Source organism: Neophocaena asiaeorientalis, unplaced genomic scaffold (assembly GCF_003031525.2).
Source record: "Neophocaena asiaeorientalis asiaeorientalis breed wild unplaced genomic scaffold, Neophocaena_asiaeorientalis_V1.1 scaffold43, whole genome shotgun sequence".
In the NCBI taxonomy this organism is placed as follows: domain Eukaryota; kingdom Metazoa; phylum Chordata; class Mammalia; order Artiodactyla; family Phocoenidae; genus Neophocaena; species Neophocaena asiaeorientalis.
The window spans coordinates 4526381-4547834 of NW_020173674.1; the positions used below are offsets into that span (position 1 = coordinate 4526381).

A 21454-nucleotide genomic window follows, 5' to 3' on the forward strand; every position below is an offset into this window, starting at 1 on the left:
AAAAAAAAAAAAAAAAAAAGAAGCACAGGCCTAAGGATTCTCACTTGGTCACAGCCCAGCTTCACCAGTTCTCACATATGGCAGTTCCTACCCCTGTCCATCCTTCCCCCACCTCCAGTGGTTTTGAAGCAAATCCCAACGTGATAAAAGATAAAAGTGCATTGGTAAATATTTCAGTATGTATCGCCAAAAGATAGCAGCTCTTACCATTCAATTAAAAAATAGTTTTCTAACTTTGACTGTAAAACGTGTGCATGTTATATTTGAAGCAGTTGTTTTCAGGCACCTGCAAAAAGTCTCGTCCTGAGGAGTGATAGCATACAATACACCATATATTTATATTTCCATGTGTATTGGTGAAGCAATGCATAGAATTTAATTTGAATCACAAAGTTGGTGATTTGACATTAAAAAAAGGCAGCAGCTCTTTTAGAAAATAACCACCACATCACGTGACACCTAAACGCGTTGAATGGTAATTCTTAAGGTTATGAAGTAACAATTGTTTAAGGGGATCCTTAGCGTGAATGCAGAACTAGGGCCACATCGGGGGAAAGCAGTAGTAATGCACCCACCTGAATTACACGTCTGAGGAGAGAAGGTTTAGATGCATGCGTGTTAAATAGGTAGCACTCCTGTTTCATGAGACAGCGGTGTTTTTGTGACAGCTTTACTGGGAGATCATTCACATCCCATACCATCCACCCACCTCAAGTGTACACGTCAGTGATTTTAGTATGTTCACACGTATGTGCAGCTGGGACCCCCATCAATTCTGGGACATTTCATCACCCCCCAAAGAAACCCTCCTCTCCTTAACCCCCACCTCCCCCCGGCCCTAGGCAACTTTCTGTCTCTGTGGATGTGCCTGTTCTGGACATTGCCCGTAGGTGGAATCGTATAATACGTGGCCATCTGTGTCTGGCTGCCGTCACTCAGCATCGTGTTTTCAAGGTTCACCCGTGCGGTGGTGTGTGTCGGCGTGTCATCCCCTCGTACTGCCTGTAAGTAGCATCCTGTTGTATGGATAGGGCGTATTTTGTTTACCCCCGTTCATCAGTGGGAGGGTGTTTGGGCTGCTTCCACTTTTTGGTTATTATGAATAATGCCGCCGTGAACATCGTGTACAGGTTTGTGTGCAGACACACGTTTTCATGAGCCTCGGCCTAGGAGCGGAATTGCTGGGTCGTGTGGTAACTCCACATCTGACCGTTTGAGGAGCTGCCAGACTTTTCCAAAGGGGCTGTGCCATCTGACATCCCGGCCAGACGTGCACGAGGGTTCCGATTTCTCCACATCCTCTCCAGCGCCTGTTATCGCCCATCCTTTTGATTATGGCGGTCCTGGTGGGTGTGAAGCGGGATTTTACTGCAGCTAAAGCTCTGCATTGTCCTGGTGGCTGCAGGGAGCAGTATTACAAGGCTGAATGTTTGCAAGTGCAAGGCTGTGGATGCCAAAATCGAGGGTGGAGTTTTCACTCGATAGATTTGCAGAGGGAGCTTCTCAAGCCCTTGTCATCCGGTTCACTAACTCCTGCTTCTGGCTCAAATCGGGGGAGGCCGGCTCACGATCGTCATCCTGGCTCCTGCAAAACTAGAAAAACAAATTGTCCACCTAGAGGGCACCTAAGACTCTTCTATTTGGTTTTTAGTCTGAACCAATCAAAACAAGCAAATCACTAGTTAAATTCCGAGTTTTTTCATTTTTTTAAAAAATAATTTTTAGGGACTTCCCTGGCAGTCCAGTGCTTAAGACCCCATGCTTGCACTGTAGGGGGCACGGGTTTGATCCTTGGTGGGGGAACTAAGATCCCACATGCCACATTGTGTGACCAAAAAAATAATAATAATACAATGATTTTTATTGGAGTACAGTTGATTTACAATGTTGTGTTAGTTTCTGCTGTACAGCAAAGTGAATCAGTTACATATACACATATATCCACTCTTTTAGATTCTTTTCCCACGTAGGTCATTACAGAGTATTGAGTAGAAGTTCCCTGTGCTCTACAGTATAGGCCCTTATTAATTATCTATTTTTCAAAGAGTTCTGATAAAGGCCTCCAGAAACGGAGGCTGTAAATATCCTTGTCTGTGTGCCCCTGCCCAGCAAAGGTTAGCTCCCCGAGCAAACACCGGACACATACCTTTGGAGAGAATTGGCTACAAACACTACATTTAGTTTGCTGCCATTAATAATCCCTTCCTGTTCTGCAGAAAGCCCTTGAAAGATTTTAAAAATCATTGAGGGATTTTCCTGGTAGCACAGTGGTTAAGAACCTGCCTGCCAATGCAGGGGACACGGGTTCGAGCCCTGGTCCGGGAAGACCCCACATGCTGCGGAGCAACTAAGCCCGTGCGCCACAGCTACCGAGCCTGCGCTCTAGAGCCCGCGAGCCACAACTACTGAAGCCCACGCGCCTAGAGCCCGTGCTCCGCAACAAGAGAAGCCACCGCATTGAGAAGCCCGTGCACCGCAATGAAGAGTAGCCCCCGCTCGCCGCAACTAGAGGAAACCCGCGCACAGCAATGAAGACCCAATGCAGCCAAAAATAAAAATTAATTAATTAATTAAAAAAAATCATTGACAGGGTAGCCAGTCGTCACATCATTTTATTTGCTGTGATGTATGCTCTGCAGAACTCTTGTCTTTGTAAGACCTGCTTCGTGTTCACCCCAAGGCTTTGATGGGGGGAGGGGTGGAGTTAACCTTCAGGTTCTGGAAACATCTTAAGAGCCACTTGGGTAGCTTTCGAGAAGTTGATTCCGGCTGTTGGTTGAAAATGTCTTCAGCGTTTCCAGTTTACCTGTAGCGAGCTTTTGCTTAGGGTCATGCTGCTTTCAAATGGGACCTGTCTTCACAGTTAGCCAGGCTCTGGACGTTTGCTCTGTGCCAGGTAAACAATGTGTCATTTTTTTTATTCTTCTTTTTGCCCACGCCGCACAGCTCGCAGGATCTTAGTTCCCTGACCAGGGATCGAACCCAGGCCCTCAGCAGTGAAAGCACAGAGTCCTAACCACTGGACCGCCAGGGAAGTCCCAAATAACGTGTAACTATTCTTGAATGCTGGACAGGTGGCACCAGGCCAAGGTTCTGTGAGTGGGATGCAAGTTTCGCCGACTTGCTTTTCTTCTTTCAAGGTCATCCGAGCAGCGCTCTCGGGTGCCCATCCCAGCCACTCCCTCTGCCCCAGCATCTCAACGTGGGTGCCCCGGTCCATCCCGGGGTGAATGCTCCACTCCCAGCCCACCCCGCGCTGTGGCCCTTCTGTGTGTGGAGGCTCCGTGGAGCCCACACGGTTCCGACCCCAGCCCCAGGGCACCTCCGAAACCTGTCTGGAGCGGGTCACCCTCCCCGTCCCCAGTGTTCCCACTCTGGGCCACGCTCTCCTGGAAGACCACCCCAGCTTCGTACTGGTCTCACTTCCTCACCCCACCTGCCCCTGGCTCCAAACAGCAGCCCGAGTGGTCTTCTTTGGAACAGACACAGACACAGGAACTGACGCCCCTGACTCACAGCCCTGGGATACTTTTCCATTGCCCTTAGCATGAAACCCGACTGCCTCTGGGACTTCCCTTTCTGAATTTAGCGCCCACCTCGAGCCCAGCCACCCTGCACCTCCAGCCCTTTCCCAGGTCTGCCTTCAGGCCTGAAAATCTTGCCCACTGGCCGATCCTTCTCCTGGGCTTCCATGTCACCTGGGAGGTCCCCTCTGTCACTCCCTCTTCTTTCCGCCCCCTGTCTGAGCTGCAGGAGGGCAGGGGGACCTCCATCCTCCCCACGGCTGGCACATAGGAGGCGGTCAGCACACGCTTGTTGAACAAACCAGTGAGTGAAAGTTGAGATCATTTGTCCTGATTTGCTGAAGACTAAGCTAGTTTGACTTTTGTAACTGGGTGTCTCTGAAACCGCCTTACCCTTGATTTTGACGGGTCCTACGTCTGCCCCCAGTGGGCTTATTACACGGGTAAAAAAAGGAGACATAGCATGCGATGGGGATACACACACGCGCTCACAATTTTGGTTTTTTATTCTGGTTTGTTCTGGATTTTTAGCTCCTCTTTATCCACGTGTGCTTGGTGGCACACGGTTTAGGAGGAGGTGGTGCCATCGCCCGCCTTCAGAAGGTTGGCAGAGGGGCTGGTGCTGGGGAGGCCAAGAGGGAAGAGGTGAGGCGGGATCCCGTCAAGGAAGCAGGTGAAGGGAGACCAGATATACCCAGCAGGGGAAATGCAATGCACTTGCCTCTGCCAGGCAGGGAAGCCCGCAGGGAGGGCCAAGCCTGCAGCGGGGGAGGGAACGTGATACTGGCTGTTGACGGCAGTTGGATTTCTGCAGCCTCTGAGGAGGAAGGCCCGGCCTGTCTTGTCCACACCCCACCTCCCCCTGAGGGTTCTGTGCGTCTGGTTTTCATGGAGTCCTTTGTGGAGCCTGAAGGGGTTTCTCGGGCAGCAGCCCCATGCGCACCAGAGGCCAAGGTGTTTGGCGTTGGTCCTGTTTTCCCACCGTTGATCCCTGAAGATAAGGGATCAGGGGCCACTGTGGTCGCATTTGTGGACTTTTCTGTGCCAGCCTCTAGGCTGGCTGGTGGGCGGGAATGGGATTTGCCTCCCATTTGCGGGGCAAGTTGCTAAACCTCCCTGGGCTTCCTGGGTCAGCCGGGTGTAGACTGGGTGGCAGAGATGGGTGGATGGCAAGTAGTGGAGGAAGGAACGAGGGGTTCCCGCCCCAGGACTCTGCTGACCACCCAGCGCCTCTAAGCAGAGGCCGCAATTGTCTGTATCTAGCTGGACCAGCAGGGGAGGGGTGATGGCTAATCACAGATTCGGGTGTGTTAATGAAAAACTTGTAATCTATCAGATGGGAGGAAACAATCAGATTCAGAATGGATTACGCTTCTCTACAAGTTAGAGGTTTTCTAATGTCCGGTCAGTGCCCCCTCTGTGTTACGTTCTCCCCTTGTCTTTCCAGGAGCTCGATAACCATGGCGGAGGCTCACCAAGCCGTGGCCTTTCAGTTCACGGTCACTCCCGACGGAATCGACCTCCGGCTGAGCCACGAGGCCCTCAGGCAGATCTATCTGTCTGGACTTCATTCCTGGAAGAAGAAGTTCATCAGATTCAAGGTTTTCAGACACTTGCTTCAATCTGTACAGTCCCTTTATTGAAGTTTCAGCGTGTCAGAGTGGTAGTTGACACATCATATATATTTCCGTGGTCCTTAAGGCTTGTGAAACACTTTCCCACGGATTGCCTCGCTGAATTCTTGGAGAAATTCTGTAAGGCAGGTAGGGTGAATCGGGGCCCCGTGGGGCAGGTGAGGAAATCGGAGAGGGTAAGTGACCTGCTCGGAAGAAGCAGAATAAAGGCTAGACTCCACGTCTGGGCTCCGAGTCCAGAACCCCCTCTACACCTTGTAGGAAAAGGATTGTTTTTCAGCTGTGTGAAACCGCAGCGAGTTTAACAGGAGTCTCGCCAATAAAATAGTCCAGCGTTGAAAAAGATGCACGTAAGTGCAAATACAGTTAACCACTCATGTTCTCAATTCTGTTTACCTGCAAGAGTGGACATTTATTCACTGTTTTTAAGCACGTGTCTTGTTTTTAATTCACTTATTTAAAAAATTACAAAAGTCATGAACATGCATGTACCCTTCGCTTAAAACTTCCCCAGTTGTGCCGTTTAGGGAAACACTGCTGGGAAAGATCCCCGGGGTGCTCCTTACCTGCTGCCTGTAAGAATAAATCCTTCCTTCTCCCGAAAAAGAGAAAATAAGAATCACAGAAGTACAAATGCATGTTTAAAAAAATTCAAGCAAGACGAAAGTGCACCAGAAGTGCCTGCCCCGCTGTTCCCCAGTTTGTGTGTTTGTTGTCCAGTTTTCCCTTCAGAGGGCAGCTCCAAGGCAGGCTGTTGAAAAGGGACTTCCCTGGTGGTGCAGTGGGTAAGATTCCACGCTCCCAATGCAGGGGCCCTGGGTTCGATCCCTGGTCTGGGAACTAGGTCCCACGTGCATACCGCAACTGAGTTCACATGCCACAACTAAGGAGCCTGCCTGCCGCAACTAAGGAGCCTGCGAGCTGCAACTAAGACCCAGTGCAACCAAATAAATAAATAAATAAATATTTTTTTTAAAAAAAGGCCCAGGAGCTAGGGTGGATGGGAACAGTGACCAGGGAGACAGTGGGCCGGCCCCTGGGACCTGGCCACGCTGGACAGGTGTTCCCGGGCTCTGCCAGACGGGTCTGGGGCTCAGGTACATGTTCCCCTCACGCTGGTCCCTTGTGGGCGCCAGCAGCATGACCCACCCGAAGTGGAGGAGGGCGCCACCTACAGGGGAAAGTGCCCTTTGCGCGCCTGACCTTGCTGGGACGCCTCCTCTTACCTACAAATGGAGGAAAGTAGAAGCTTGGGTGCCCAGGTGTGGCCGTTGTCTTAACCCAGTGTAGACGTTGTTCCTGGACTTTAAAAACCTTGTGGTACTGCCGAGGGGGCAAAACTAGCGTACGAAAACAGACAGTGCACAGCAAGGGTGCGTCCTAACCACGTGCTTCCTTAGGGGACCGTCTGATGCTCAGGAAGCAGGGGGAAGGCTTGCATAGCTGCTGCCGGTCAGGGGGATGTGGCGAGCAGAGACCTTTAATCTAGAAACGTCCTCCCTCCGTTTTAATTTAACGTATGTACCTGTTTATTTTACAAGAACGGTTCAGAGAACACCAGAAGGCCCCCCTGCACCCAACCACTTTGTTTAAAATCTTTTGTGATTCTCCATAATGAGAATAACATGTAGGGATGTGTAAGTCTCTTCTGAGAGAATTCAGATACAGCTTTGAGAGTTTTTTAATCTATTATCTTAACTATTATCATGGCTTCAGTAAGATTTTTTTTTTAAGTTTTTATTTATTTTTAAATTTTAAAAATATTTTGCCTGCGCTGCGTGGCATGCGAGATCTTAGTTGCCCGACCGGGGATCAAACCTGGGCCCCCTGCATTGGAAGTGCAGAGTCTTAACCGCTGGACTGCCAGGGAAGTCCCAAGATTTTTTAATTGGAAGTTTTGAAACATACGCAAAAGTAGAGAGGGTAATAAAGCCGCACTGCTCGTTTCCATAGCTGTCAACATTTTGCCAATTTTGGGTCATATGTCTTCCTTCCCCCTGCTTCCACTGCTCCTTTCTTTTTTTTGAAGGCAGGCTGGGGGAGCTTTGGCTGAAGCATCTTACAGCAAATTCTTGACATGAAGTGAGGTTTCCTGGAAATACCTCGGGTTGAATGGTGTCCGATTCAGGAGCAGCAGGAGGGGTGGTTTTGGAGTTGGGTGGGGGGCGCTCTCCAGGCATCCTGGGTGTAGCATGCTGGGGAGAGGACATCGTGGTTGGCAAGGTGGCCAGTGTCCTGAGTCAGTCTGGGTGAAGCTCGGGAATCTGTATGTTAAACTAGTGCTTCGGGTGAGTCTAATGTCCTGGGGTCACTCTCTGGGGGAACTGTTTTAGGAAGGGTTTTGGCTCAGAAGTAGAGGAAGGGAAGGAGCTGGACAGAAATCAGAGCAGCTGGGGGCTGGAGGCTCTGGGGAACGTTTCCAGTAGTGATAGTGTGGCCGCTTAGCTGCCCCTGTGTGCAGACCCCCCACCCCTCCACTGCCTGCCAGCTCACGGGCCCCCACCACCAGGAGGGACGTTGCTCATGCCGTGCGTGTCTGTGTTTAGAATGGCATCATCACCGGCGTATACCCGGCGAGTCCCTCCAGCTGGCTCATCGTGGTTGTGGGCGTGGTATCAACAATGTACACCAAGATCGACCCCTCTTTGGGAGTAATTGCAAAAATCAATCGGACCCTTGACAGGACGTAAGTAACCCTTTCAAATCTCCAACCATCTAAGAGTTACTGACTTCTTTGTTGCTGACGTTTTCATGTCTTCTCACACGTCATGGCTGTTGTGGATTCAGTTTGAGGCTTTTGCTGTGGTTGTCATGTCGGCTTTCTCCCCGTTTCCTGGACTGGTATGAAGGTCCCGTCGGGAGTTTGGGGACCCTTGTGGCCCTTTCTCTGGAGACCAGGGACAAGAAGGGCAGCCTTGGTCCTGGGGTACCCGCCAGGACATGTCAGGGCCCGAGGTGGGGGCCAGCAGTGGCAGTCAACTTAGTCTGGCCAGGGGGACCCTCAAAACGAATTTCTGCCCCAGGAGCCGGTTCTGGACAAGGTCTCTTCGCTGCACTGGGGTCCGTCCTGGAGTTCTGGGACCCTGGGAACTGACTGCTGTCGGGGGTTCTGGGGAGACCTCAGCCCCTCAGCTCCCTGTCTGATTGGCTTAGAACACCGGGGGGACCCCAACACTCTCTCCTGGTTGCTGTAGATTTTTCTAGAAGCTTTTGTAATACCATGATATTCGGCCAGGCGGGGCCTTGGGTTGATATTTTTCTTGCAAGCTACGTGGTGCCTGGGGTCTCATGCCAGAATGTTGGCCGTGCCCTCGAGGGCATTTCTGGAGCCCCTCTTTCTTCCCTCCGGTCCTGGGGGTGGCCCTGGCTCCCGTGTAGCCTCTCCTGCCGTTTGGCCCCTGCGCTGCAGTGACCTCTCTCGCTGGGGTCTCCGACATGAAAAAGTGAGGAAATGTTCAGAGGTGCAGATTCCTGCCCAGAGTCACAAAGAGGGGAAGTGGGGAGCTGGAATCCAGACCCAGCTCCACGTGGTCGGACACCTGTGCTTCCTTCAACGTGCCCTGAGCCTCCCCTCGGAGAACCTTCTTGCCAGGCAAACGCAAAAAACCAGCACCTCTGGGGGCTTCCCTGGTGGCACAGTGGTTGAGAGTCCGCCTGCCGATGCAGGGGACACGGGTTCGTGCCCCGGTCCGGGAAGATCCCACATGCCGCGGAGCGGCTGGGCCCGTGAGCCATGGCCGCTGAGCCTGCGTGACAGGCTCTGCAATGGGAGAGGCCACAACAGTGAGAGGCCCGCGTACCACAAAAAAAAAAAACAAAAAAAAACAGCACCTCTGCCTTACTGGTGTTCGAGTGGCCAAATGATAGGACATACACAGGGCTGTTTCCATTACCCCATTTGTGATGGCGGCCGTGGCTCTGGAAGGCACATTTACAATGTTTGTTTTGGCTGTACCAAGCAGCTTGTGGCGGGATCCTAGTTCCCCGACCAGGGATTGAACTCGCGCCCTCGGCAGTGAAAGCGCCAAGTCCTAACTGCTGGGCCGCCCGGGAAGTCCCGTGGAAGACATATTTTTATCTTCTGGTTGGAAAGTACTCATGCCTCCAGCTCGGCTGTGGCTGTCCCCTGCCAAGCCTTTGATCCTATTCCTGTGTTGCTTGTTAACACCGGAGGACATCGTACGTCTGTTACCAGAGAAATAATAGTCCCCAAGTCCTCGTCCCATGCTTGGGCTTTGCTTTTTGCGCCACGGGTTTTGGGAGGCAGGTGGGGTCTGTGAGGGATGGGGTACATCCCAGGTGTGTCTACGGGGTCCCTGGGCCGTAGCTACAGGGTCGGGGCTGGGCCTGAGCTAAACAGATGAACTTCTGGGCCTTTTACTAAATCAGTTGGTTGTTTGGATTCGAATATCGTTCTTTCAGAAAAGAACAGGAAAGTAACGTGGTCAAATGTGACATAAAGGAAGGCTCCCAGCTCAGGACTGAATTTGATTCTGATCACTCTAAAGAAATGATTAAGTGGTTTTAAGTTGAAGGTCTGAATCTTCTTACGTTGCTTTGAGCGGATGCCCCTCACTCCTGAAAGCTGCTCCATATTCATGGTGTCCAGGGATACACGAGAGTCACCGAGAGTCCAGCTGAGTCCCTCGGAGCCTCTGGCCACCTCGGGATCGCTGGCTCCTGCCTTTATAAGCGTCCGCAGGGCCCAGGATACAAAGCCCTGTCATTGCAGTGGAAGCACGCCTGTGCTGGACGCCTGCCCGACTCCTTGCTCTGCCTGGGGGCCGGGAAGCCAGGCAGAGACCCTGTCGCTCTCACCCCCCTGCCCCAGCCTCTCTCTTCCCCTCCTTTATTTCCGGGGAGCCGCAGTCCTGCACCCCCTGCAGACAGTTCACCTCCGATTTCCTGCCTACTTGGGTTTAACACAGTTTTTTAATTTACTTTCGAGTGGGGGCCGTCTCTTTGCACTGGATTATATTTAGAAGTGTTGCCTATTTAAAGCCCTTTCTAATCTGGGTCTTTATAAGATTTGTTTCTTTGTCCCTCTAAACCAATTGCGGTAAACTGGGCCATCCCTGGCCCAAATTTAGAAAGACCAGGTGAAGGGGCCAGCGTCTTCCAGGTTCAAGGGCTGTTCTGCAAAGTCTTCCTGGAGAGGGTTCCCAACGTCCTGAGGTTGCAGCTTCCCTGAATGTAGGTGTACGTCGTGCTCTGTGTAAGCCCATCCCCTGCAGCCTCGGAAGGGGCATGCCCTTTAACAGAAAGCTATTAAAGCTGGTGCTTGCTGTCAAAGTGCCTGTATGCATATATATAAAATATGCTGGGGGACTTCCCTGGTGGTGCAGTGGTTAAGAATCCGCCTGGCAATGCAGGGGACACGGGTTCAAGCCCTGGTCCGGGAAGATCCCACATGCTGCGGAGCAACTAAGCCCGTGCGCCACAACTGCTGAAGCCCGTGTGCCTAGAACCCACGCTCCGCAGCAAAGAGTAGCCCCCGCTCGCCACAACTAGAGAAAGCCTGCATGTAGCAACAAAGACCCAACACAGCCGAAAAATAATTTTAAAAAAAAGAAAAAAATAATTTAAAAAAATGCTGAACACATCATTTGTTAATGTAAAAATACTACTTGATTTTTGTGAATCAAGTAGGTGTGTCTTTTCCAAGTTCAGTGACATAGGACTTAGAAATCTAAAGCATAGATTGTCTGAAAGACAGGTTCTTAAATCCAAATTTGCTTGTAGATTAGACCATCAGAAAAGAAGGTAGAGGTTTAAAGTAGAGACTACAGTTAAACTTGAATGCAAGAATTGACAGGTTATAGAAAGATACGTTTTGAAGCAGACGTTTTGCCAGTATTTTACTTTTCGTTTCTGTGTTACTGAAGTAGGAGAAGATGTTTAATTGGTGGTTTCGAAATATTGGCGAAACCTTTAGGTTAAGGATATGATTGACGTAAAACGTTGTATTAGTTTTTAGGTGTATAACATAATGATTTGATATATGTATATATTGCAAAATAATTACCAAAGTCTTGTTAACATCCGTCACCAAATATAGTTACAAATTGAAAATGTCTTTTAGATTTCATGTATAACAGAGATTGTCCAGTATGTGTCTTTCTTTTTTCAACATTTTTTAAAAAATTGAAGTACAGTTAAGGTATGATACTGTGTTAGTTTCTGGTGTACAGCAAAGTGATTCAGGAATATATACATACATATATTATAGTTTTCTATATCTGTGAGTCTGTTTCTGTTTCATTAAAAAGCTCATTTGTGTCATATTTTAGATTCCACATTTAAGTGATATCATATGGTATTTGTCTTTCTCTGTCTGACTTTTTTCACTTTGTATAATGCCCTCAAGGTCCATCCATGTTGTCACAATGGCAGGATTTTCTGCTTTTCTTCCTAGCTAAATAATATTCCATTGTATTGATACATACCTACCACCTCTTCTTTATCCGTTCGTTTGTCCGTGGACACTTAGGTTTCCATATCTTGGCTGTTGTAAATAGTGCTGTCGTGAACATGGGGTGATTTCATTTTCTTCAGATAAAAGCCCAGAAGTGAAATTGTTGGATCATATGGTAGTTCTATTTTTAACTTTTTTTTTGAGGAAGGTCCATACTGTTTTCCACAGTGGCTGCATCAATTTACATTCCCACCAACAGCGCATAAGGGTTCCCCTTTCTCTGCAACCTCGCCAGCATTTGTTATTTAAATTATTTTTATTTTGAAAAAATATTGTGGTTTCCAAAACAACTAAAACTACAGCCCACAAAGGTGAGTGAGTAGCTGCATTTCTTCTCATTTTTGAAGTCCCATCTTTACCAGATAATATATTACTCTCCTTAGCAAACGAAAACATTTTCTCTGTCAGTTTTCGATTTTAAATGATCATTTTATGTCATCAGTGTCTACGTGTATTCATGGTTAAGTGTTCCTACCCAGATCGAAAACAAGCTCTTTTGATCTAAATAGTTGAAGTAATAGTTGTGCCAGTTAATCTGCGTTTCTTATGCATCCTGGTGAAATCCCAAGGTGTGTTTAAGGAAAAAGCGTCATGAGTAGCAGGAAGGGAAGGAGCAGGATTGCTGCCGGCTCCCAGCCCAGGAGAAAGCAGGTCAGTCTGGGGCTGAGCGCTCATCGTGGACGGGCTACCGCCTCCCCCATAATCTCCATCCTCATTCCTGGGCCTGGAGGAAGTTGTCCGTGCTCCCCAGGGTGCAGATTAGCCTTGGTTTGTTTCGAGGACCAGCAAAGCAGATGCGGCTGGTTTATCTCAAATCCAGGAGAAAGATGGCTGAGTCTTTTGAGAGTTGGCTTAACACGGGTTGTCGTCTCCCTGATAAGGCCTGGCCCCAATTGGGGTCTGTGGCCTCAGCTGTGTCCACAGGAGACCACCCACCTTGTAGCACGTGGCGCCTCTCGGCGCCATTGCCCGTGGCCTCCTTTCCACGTGGACGAACCTGTGGCTTGTCTGGTCTTGTCTCGGCAGTGGCTGCATGTCCAGCCAGACGAAGAAGGTGGTCAGCGGCGTCCTCTTCGGCACGGGCCTGTGGGTGGCCCTCATCATCACCATGCGCTACTCCCTGAAGGTGCTGCTGTCCTACCACGGCTGGATGTTCGCCCAGCACGGCAAGATAAGCCGCGCCACCAAAATCTGGATGGTAATGCAAACTCACCGCCAGGGCACAGCTGGTGTGGGTGTTTTTAAACCGCTCTCTCGAGGTATGCCTGACACCTGCGAAGCCGTAGCTCTGTCACAGCCTGATGTGTTCAGAGATAAGAGTGCACTTGTGACGCCTTCCTCACTGCCAAGGCCACAGATTTATCCACTCTCCAGAAGTTTCCTCGGGCCCCACTTAGGCCTCTTGCCTTTGGCCGTAAGAGCATTTAACATGAGATCTGCCCTCTTAGCAAATTTGGAAGAGTCCAGCACAGGAGTGTTGGTTCCAGGCCCGATGCCTTAGGGTAGGTCTCCAGGACGTACTTATTTCTTGTAACTGAAACCTTGTCCCTTTTAACCATCCCGCAGCCCCGTGTCCCCCAGCCCCCGGCAGCCCCCATCCCTCCTTGCTGCTTCCATGGTTCCGCAGACCTGTGAGACCACGCAGGATGTGTCCTTCTGTGCCTGGCTTATCCGTCAGCTCCACATCTGGTGTGGGAGGCTTTTACTTCTGAAAGGAAGGTCCTCGCTGGGCCTTTTCCCCTGGGTGACTTTTTTTTTTTAATTAATTTTTGTTGGGGTATAGTTACAATGTTGTGTTAGTTTCAGGTGTACAGCACAGTGAGTCAGTTATACATATACATATATCCATTATACATATATCCATTCTTTTGTAGACTCTTTCCCGTATAGGTCATCACAGAGTGTTGACTAGAGTTCCCTGTGCTCTACAGTCCCCTTGGTGACTTGAGCGTTGCCCTTTAAGTGCCAGAGAGCCCTGATTCAACGTGCCTCATTGTTTGGGCCAGATGCTCTTTTTCTCTAACGATCTTAGTGTGTTCTGAACATCTGGTATTAATGTCTGCTGGGTTTCTCATCCATGTCACCCATCAAATAAAAGTGCCATCTGTCCGCTTCTTTGTAGCTTTTCTAACCTTAGCCGACCAGTTGACTGGGACTCGCTGACTCACCCTTAGCTTCTAGTACCTTCCATCAGCTCACCTCAGCCCTTAGTCCGCCTGTCACTTAGCGGTCACGTGCGTGGAGGTTTGTCCCGTGATGGGTTCATCGGTGGCTGAATGCTATCCCCTGGGGCTCCTTGTGAAAGGAGCAGGCACCCTCGTGCCCAAGCCCACCATACACCCTGAGCTTCACTCTTTCCCGAACTGACTTCCTGCTGTTGCTTGGACATAAGATTTCTGATTTCCAGAGAAGTAGAATTCAACTCCCAGGAGAGATTCTGAGATGGTTTCCACACTTCACAGAGCAAGGTAAACGACCTTCCCCAGGGTGGCCTTCATGGCTGGTGTCCAGGTGAGTCCCACCTGCTCTTCGACATCAAGAATCACTCCCCTGTCCACACACACACTGTGAGCCCTAGAAGTTCCTTTGAAGTCTGGTCTGCATGAGATGACCAGTCATCACAGCAAGTTTAGATCATTCCAGACTATAGCAGGCAAGTATGTGCCATCCACCAGGCTTGATACTGACTGAAGGGGCTGCACTTGGCTCCAGGTCCAGGTCCCTCTCCCAGCCCCGGGAGCCAATCCCGAAACCGAGGGCCTTGCAGAAGTAGGTGGGTGGAACTTACCCGCCATGCAGAAGTGCAGTCAGACCCACTGTCAGGGTGCCCGGGGAACAGCACCGCCTGGACAGGGCAGGACGTCTCAGGCATCTGTCAGACGTAGGGTTTCATTCACCCTGGGTCTTATTTGGGGTTACTTGTTTGCTGAGGCCTGCAAGTGTAGGGGCAGAAAATGGACTAGAGGAAATGAGCCAGCACAGAAAATCAGTCTGCGGTCGGCAAGTTGTATATCCTGGAGATCTGGTTTCGGACCTCTGACAGAGCTCGTCTTTGAGAATGTACCTTTTTTTTTTTTTTTAAGGGTATGGTCAAGATCTTTTCAGGCCGCAAACCTATGTTGTACAGCTTCCAGACGTCTCTGCCACGCCTGCCGGTCCCAGCCGTCCAGGATACCGTCAACAGGGTAGGTGCGGCTTCACACGTCCCCAGAACGCCCGCTCTGAAACGTTAAGGTCTGTGACTCGATGGGACTTCCCTGGCGGTCCAGTGGTTAGGCCTCTGTGCTCCCAATGCAGGGGGCACGGGCTGGATCCCTGGTTGGGGAACTAAGATCCCGCGTGCCCCACGGCATAGCCGGAAAAAAAAAAAAAATCTCATGGCAAACTCAGGTCCTAGCAGCAGTTTTGTGTCCCGTAAGTTCGCTTATGCACGTGGTAGACGTTGTTGAGTGCTGTGAACTGCTAACTGCCTGCTCTTACCCTCAAGGGCCAGAGCAGATCAACGTGGGGACCCCGAAAATTTTGAACTGGAGGCCTGGCCTTGACCTGGTGGTGTGACCTTCTCCGTCCCTATCATTCTGGCTCCTTTCCCGTCCTGGTGTCCTGAACACCAGCCTTTGGTCCTACCCTTGGCTCTCAGGGCCTCCCCACCCATCTCACTGGCACCTGTGAAGGTGCTTAGGTGAGAACAGAGCTCTTATTAAGGACCAGATGACGGAGAAAAAAATACACATTGAAAGTTCCTTGTCGATCACACCTCGATCTTGTCAGTCTAGAATCCACTTTGATGATTTTTGTGGTGATTCAAGATCTGGGAGCTTGTATGCCAGTAAAGGACAAAAAAGTTTACTTGTTATCACTGACCTAAAACATCCTTTAGTATTGGAGTTAGCTACCTTGTGTGAAGAGCTGCCTTTTTCTAAGGCACGAGGAAGGAAACCATCTGTTTTAACTAGGCTTATGTTTTTTCCATCAACCCCAGTACCTGGAATCTGTGAAGCCTCTTATGAAGGAAGGAGACTTTACACGGATGACAGCTCTGGCACAAGATTTTGCTATCAATCTCGGGCCGAGATTGCAGTGGTATTTGAAGCTCAAGTCCTGGTGGGCTACCAATTATGTGAGTATACATACACGCTATTTTTCCTGGTGGAATTTTCTGTAGGAGCATATAATCTGTTCCATGAGCCAGCTAGCTTCCCTGCGCATGGCGGGCGGGAGGAGACATTGGCTGATGAAATGAGGCCGTGGGGGGAGGGGGTTGAGGTTTTGAGGAATGGCTAGCTTGGAGAAGGTGTGACCCAGACACACCCGGTGGGTGGGACTGCAAGTGGGCGGTGGCTGGAGAAAACCCGCCAGAGGCCACGGTGGGTGGGGCAGGTCACCTTCAAGTTTGATCCTGCGCTGGTTACATGGGCATGTTGAGTTTGTAAACATTTTCACATGTACGCTTAGGTTCTTAGATGCGCACTGTTCTGTATGTGTATGTACTTTACAAAGGGAGGGAATCGTGATCCTTGGGTCCTGGAGGTTGTGGATGTGGTTAGGACGAGGTTGCTGGCCTTCTAGGGGACATCGGGAGGACAGCACACATGGACGCTGTGTGGCTCTGAAAGGGAACCGAGCACGGCTGAGTCAGTGGCTGCCTTGGGGAGCCTTGGCAGCAGAAGGCGAGAAGCAGTCTGTGGGGCGGTTTGGTGTGTTGTTGATGGTCAAGAAATGTTAGCAGTCCGACATTTATCCCTTCTTTTTTCCCTTTGGTCTTTTTTTTTTTTTAACCCTCTATAAAATGAAGGTGATCTACCTTCTAGCTATGTCTTGACTCAAATAAAACCGCTTTCCAGTTCCTTCCCACTGTTCTGCATTCCATCTAGTTAGGGCTGTCTTGGCCCCCAAGAGAGGGAGAAATGATGTCAAACATACATGACAAAGCACGAAATGCACCCTCGCCGAGCCCCCCGCACCCCGCCTCCGCCCTGGGCAGCCTGGTTAAGCCTGTCGGTTGGTCTCTCCTGTGTGCACCTGACAGGTGAGTGACTGGTGGGAGGAGTACATCTACCTCCGAGGACGAGGGCCACTGATGGTGAACAGCAATTACTACGCGATGGTAAGTCCCGAGCGGTGTCTGATGGAGACCACGCACCAGGGTGGCCTCTTCCCGGCCCTGTGGGCTGCCTGGGGACACTGTGGGTTTCCCTGTGCTCCTCTGGCCCTGCCGTCCCCGTCCGAGGCCTCACGCCCCTAGCAGGGAGCCCAGGACCTGCTTTGCACACTGGAGAGCCCCGTGGATGTCCTTTTGGAATCGCCGGGTAGCTCAAGGCACCCACCAATTTGCTGCAGAGAAATTCGGATCGCACAGGTGCTCTCGTGGCGATTGACTTTCCTCGTGGCAGCGAACCTCTCCCTCTTTTCCTTCCCTCTGTTTTCCTGACGGAGCCTGCGTAGCGGTGAACGATCACATCCCTGCCCACCCCGAAAAGCTCAGGGTCTGTGGGTCGGCTGAGAGTTTGTCCACACGCTGAGCTTTGTTCTTCTGGGCCCTGGGACGCCGGGGTGCTGCACTGTCATTTTCACATCTCCTCCGTCTTTCTTGCCTTTTGAGACATAGGTGGTCTGCAGAGCACACCCTGTTATTTTGTTAGAAGCATCTCATTGGGGTCTAATAACTGGCCTTAAATAACTGGTGAATCTGTCTTTCCCTTTCTTTCTGCTCTTTGCTTCCTTTGAGTTTTTCCACCTTCTTCTATGTTTGCTTTTTCTGTTTTTCTCCTTTAAAATTTCTACTGTTTAAAAAATTTTTTTTTTCCATTGGAAACAATCGCAAACTTAGAGAAAAATTGTTGGTGTGGCCCAGAAGACTACTTTTTGAGAGTGAGCTGTCCACCTGGTGCCCTTTTGTTCCTGAAGACTTTGGTGTCTATTTCCCACGTAATCAGGGGCAGCCCTGCACATAGGTTCTCTCAAAATATAGTTGAGACAAGCATCCCTTGGACTTGAAAAATGTAGACACTTAGAAACGTGTCCCCAAATTTAGAAAGTTGTAAGCACTGCTCTATATAAAAGGTTATTTTAACCTTTGGTTCCTTCTCATTCAGAAAACTCCCTAATTATCTCATTGCTCCTTTTAATTTCTGCTTTCCTTTTTATGCATTCTATGACGATAATTGGGGTGAAGTGCTGTTATCTTTTTTTTTTAGACGAGTTATATTTATTTACAATTCACTTTTAAAATATCCTGTTACCTTTCCTAGCGCAAGAATTATTTGGGGGCTTGAAACGTGAACACAGTAAAACTGAAAAAGTGTAGAAAATGAAAATGATTTCTTTTCCAGCAGGGCAGATGTCATTAACACACGTATAGAAATATTTTAACTGTGTGTTGAAGTTCGCCTGTCTTTTCCTATGAACATTCTCCCTGCTGTCGTGTGTTTTCTTGTATCAGGATTTGCTGTACATCACGCCGACTCACATTCAGGCAGCGAGAGCAGGCAACGGTATCCATGCCATCCTGCTTTACAGACGCAAACTGGACCGGGAGGAGATCAAACCGGTATGGAAACAAACTGCTTTTTAAAAAATTCTTTTCGAGCAGCTTTATCAAGGTGTAACTGACGTACTGCACACGTTTGAAGCATCCGCTTTGATAAGTTCTGATATACTGAGGTATATCTCTGTACTCGTGAAACCATCGCCCTGACCTGCTTTCTGTCACTCTAGGTTAGCTTTGCATCTTCTAAAACTTGTGAATGGAATTTTACAACATGCATTTTTTTTTTTTTTTTTGGTCTAGCCTCTTTCACTCAGCATAATTACTAATTACTTGGAGATTTAATTCTCCTCTGTATCCTAAACGGATATATGTTTGATGTATTTTAGTTCTGCAGTCTGTCCTACAAAGAAACCCTCACTCGCTCGTGAAGGAAATAATATAGCTGTCTAGCTACTCACGAGGAGGCATTTTTTCTTTCTTTTTCTTTTTTTAAAATTTTTATTAGAGTTGATTTACAGTGTTATGTTAGTTTCAGGCGTACAGCAAATTGAATCAGTTATGCATATACATATATCCACTCTTTTTTAGCTTCTTTTCCCATGTAGGCCGTTACAGGGTTGAGTAGAGTTCCCCATGCTATACAGCAGGTCCTTATTAGTTATCTGTTTATATATAGTAGCGTGTATATGTCAATCCCAATCTCCCAATTTATCCCTCCCCGCCGCCGGCATTTTTTTTTTTCTTAAATACCCCTTTGGTTTAAGTGTCAGTTTATAAATGACCCTTTAGGGTGTGCTATTTAGGAATAAGAAGGAGGGTGTTGTACGTTGGCCTGGTTCTGCAGACTCCAGAGCAGCACGGTGTCCCAGGGAGCCACCATTCTTTATAGTGTTTGGAAAAGATGAAGTCCAGCCACGCTATGGGCACAGAAAAGAAATCCAGCATTTAAATGTGTGGACTGGGTTTGCTCCTCGGATTTTTGTTTGAAACATGCTTCTATTACAGATTTTTCTTTTGGGATCTACAGTTCCGCTCTGCTCCGCCCAGTGGGAGCGAATGTTTAATACTTCTCGGATCCCAGGAGAGGAAACAGGTGCGTGACCTGCTCGGGGTTCCTTTGGGAATCAGAACGTTCCATCCGTATGCTCAGGAGTTGGTGGAGGAGACCACACTGATGAGCGCTGACCTTCTAAGATTTCAGAGATTTCAGGCCCGTCAACCTTCCTTCTGTTGAATTTCCTTTGTCTTTCTGAGGCCTGGACAGTTAACTGATTTTCAGACCTCAGTTTCTCTTCGGTTGAAGGCTGTCTTACGGTGGAGTTTTTTCTAGGTTGGGTTAGGAATATTCCTATTCCTTCATCTGGATCTTTCAGGGGCGTTTTGCTCTGGCTCCCACGCAGGGCTTGTGGTGGAAAGCGCCCTGGATCGTGCTCAGGGAAACCAGATGTGTGGTTCAGCAGCTCACTTCCGGCAGCCTGACCTGGGACACATGACCCCCCTCCTTTCCCACTGCCCAGCGTAGGGGGGCCACATCTGTCCCAGCCGGGACACCCTCAAGAATGTAAGGGAGAGACAATGGCACCGCCTGGGTCATTCCCAGGCCCGCCAGGGCTCAGGCTTAGCGAGGGTTGCGTCCTTTGCTCCCGGGGACACGTCCAGTGAGCGGCCGAGCAGAGCTTAGCACTCAGGCCTGTCTGATCCCAAAGCTCTCGATTCGGGTGCTCTCCCAAGTCCTCTGCAGACCTTTGGGAAGTGGACTCGTGAGCTGAGCCGAGTGATGCGGGGAGAATTGGTGCTGTCGCGGGTGGTTTTCTCCCCTCCCCTAACCGGGTGCCTCCGGATTCTGTCTCCCCCCACCCCCTCCCCAGACACCCTCCAGCACCTCAGGGACAGCAGGCACATCGTCGTGTTCCACAAAGGCCGCTACTTCAAGGTCTGGCTCTACCACGACGGCCGGCTGTTGAAGCCCCGCGAGATCGAACAGCAGATGCAGAGGATCCTGGATGACCCGTCGGAGCCCCAGGCTGGCGAGGCGAAGCTGGCGGCCCTCACAGCGGGAGACAGGTGTGCACCCCCTCCGTGATGCCGTTGTGTCTGGGGGCCATCGGGGGCGGGTGCCCCGAGTGCTGTCCTCACCCAGGGTCCCATCTGGCGGGGAGGTGTGTCCACTACCTGCAGTGCTTGGCTTGGCTTTGTCCCCCGGGAGCGGGCTCTGCCCCCACCCTCAGGTCCCCTTGGGCATCTCCGTGGGACAGGCAGGCGTGCACGTGCACGGGTCCCAGGGCACGTGACACAAGGAAGGAGGTAGGCGTCTTCCCCGGGCTGCGGCATATTTAATCTAGAAACAGACATGTTTAAGCAGGGCCTCTGTGTTAGGGTTAACTTCCTGCCTCATCTGAAGCTTGAGGACCTGGCTTGTGCAACCTCGGCTCTGATACCTTTGGGGCTGGATAAGTCTGTTTTAGGTGGCGGAGGGGAGCCCTGTCCTGTGCACCGTAGGGCACTAAGCAGCATCCCTGGCCTCTCCCACCGGATGCCAGTAGCAGCCCCCAGCGTGGCAAGCAAATCTGTCTTCAGGCTTTTCCCAGGGCCGCTGGGGGCAGTGTGGTCCCTGGTTGAGGACCCCTGAGGTCAGCAGTGTGGCCACCGCTAGGGCAGCACCGGGAATACGGCGGTGAGTGACCGACCTGTGGAGAAGAGGAAGATGCCCGGGCGAGGGCACACAGAGGCCGGCAGTGAGCCGTGGGGACCGACAGGCCGCAGAGGCGTCCGGGGAGCAGATGCTGGGAGCCGTGGTGTGGGTCGGGGCGCCGGAACTCCGGGTGGGATGGGTCCCGTGTGCCCGGCTGCACTTGGGCTTGATTCTGTGATGGGCTGCTGTTAAAGGGACCATGTTAGGCTGGCGTGACCTGAGCAGACTTGGGCGATCATTCTGGTCCAGGGGCTCCTGGAAGCAAGATCCTCGCTGCTTGAGGACCAGAAACAGGCAGTGTTAGCAGGAAGGCAGGCTCAGTCCGAGAAGCTGGAGTGGTTGGCCATCTCTGGGGGGCAGAGACTCAGCTGGAACAGAGGGGCCGTGTGTCCTGGGGAATGAGCCCTGGGTCCCCAGTGCTGATTGAGTGTCACTGGGGCACCCAGTTGGGCAGAGGTGGGGCGGGGCGGGATGCAGGCTCAGTGAGCTCCACCCTGATGCCCCCCCCCCCCCCCCGGGGGGGGGGCCCTGGCCCCGTGAGACCCACTGGTGGCGGTTCCGGGCCACGGGAGGAGCCCAGGAGCGCCACCTTCTGCAGTAGCAGGTTTCTAGAAGCATAAGCATCGCCCATCTCATCTG

General features: G+C 50.6%; 1 protein-coding gene across 2 annotated transcripts in view; it reads left to right on the forward strand.

Moving 5' to 3' along the window:
• The window catches only part of CPT1A (carnitine palmitoyltransferase 1A), a 59686-nt gene that overhangs the window by 12061 nt on the left and 26171 nt on the right, over positions 1 to 21454 (forward strand). For both annotated transcript variants that reach the window (XM_024749329.1, XM_024749328.1), the window contains exons 2-10: positions 4972 to 5125; positions 7705 to 7844; positions 12660 to 12831; positions 14717 to 14818; positions 15616 to 15753; positions 16663 to 16740; positions 18076 to 18183; positions 19129 to 19216; positions 19992 to 20187. In XM_024749329.1, the coding sequence (XP_024605097.1) occupies positions 4985 to 5125; positions 7705 to 7844; positions 12660 to 12831; positions 14717 to 14818; positions 15616 to 15753; positions 16663 to 16740; positions 18076 to 18183; positions 19129 to 19216; positions 19992 to 20187 (1163 nt within the window). In that variant the 5' untranslated portion in view covers positions 4972 to 4984. The remainder of the gene's footprint in view (positions 1 to 4971; positions 5126 to 7704; positions 7845 to 12659; positions 12832 to 14716; positions 14819 to 15615; positions 15754 to 16662; positions 16741 to 18075; positions 18184 to 19128; positions 19217 to 19991; positions 20188 to 21454) is intronic.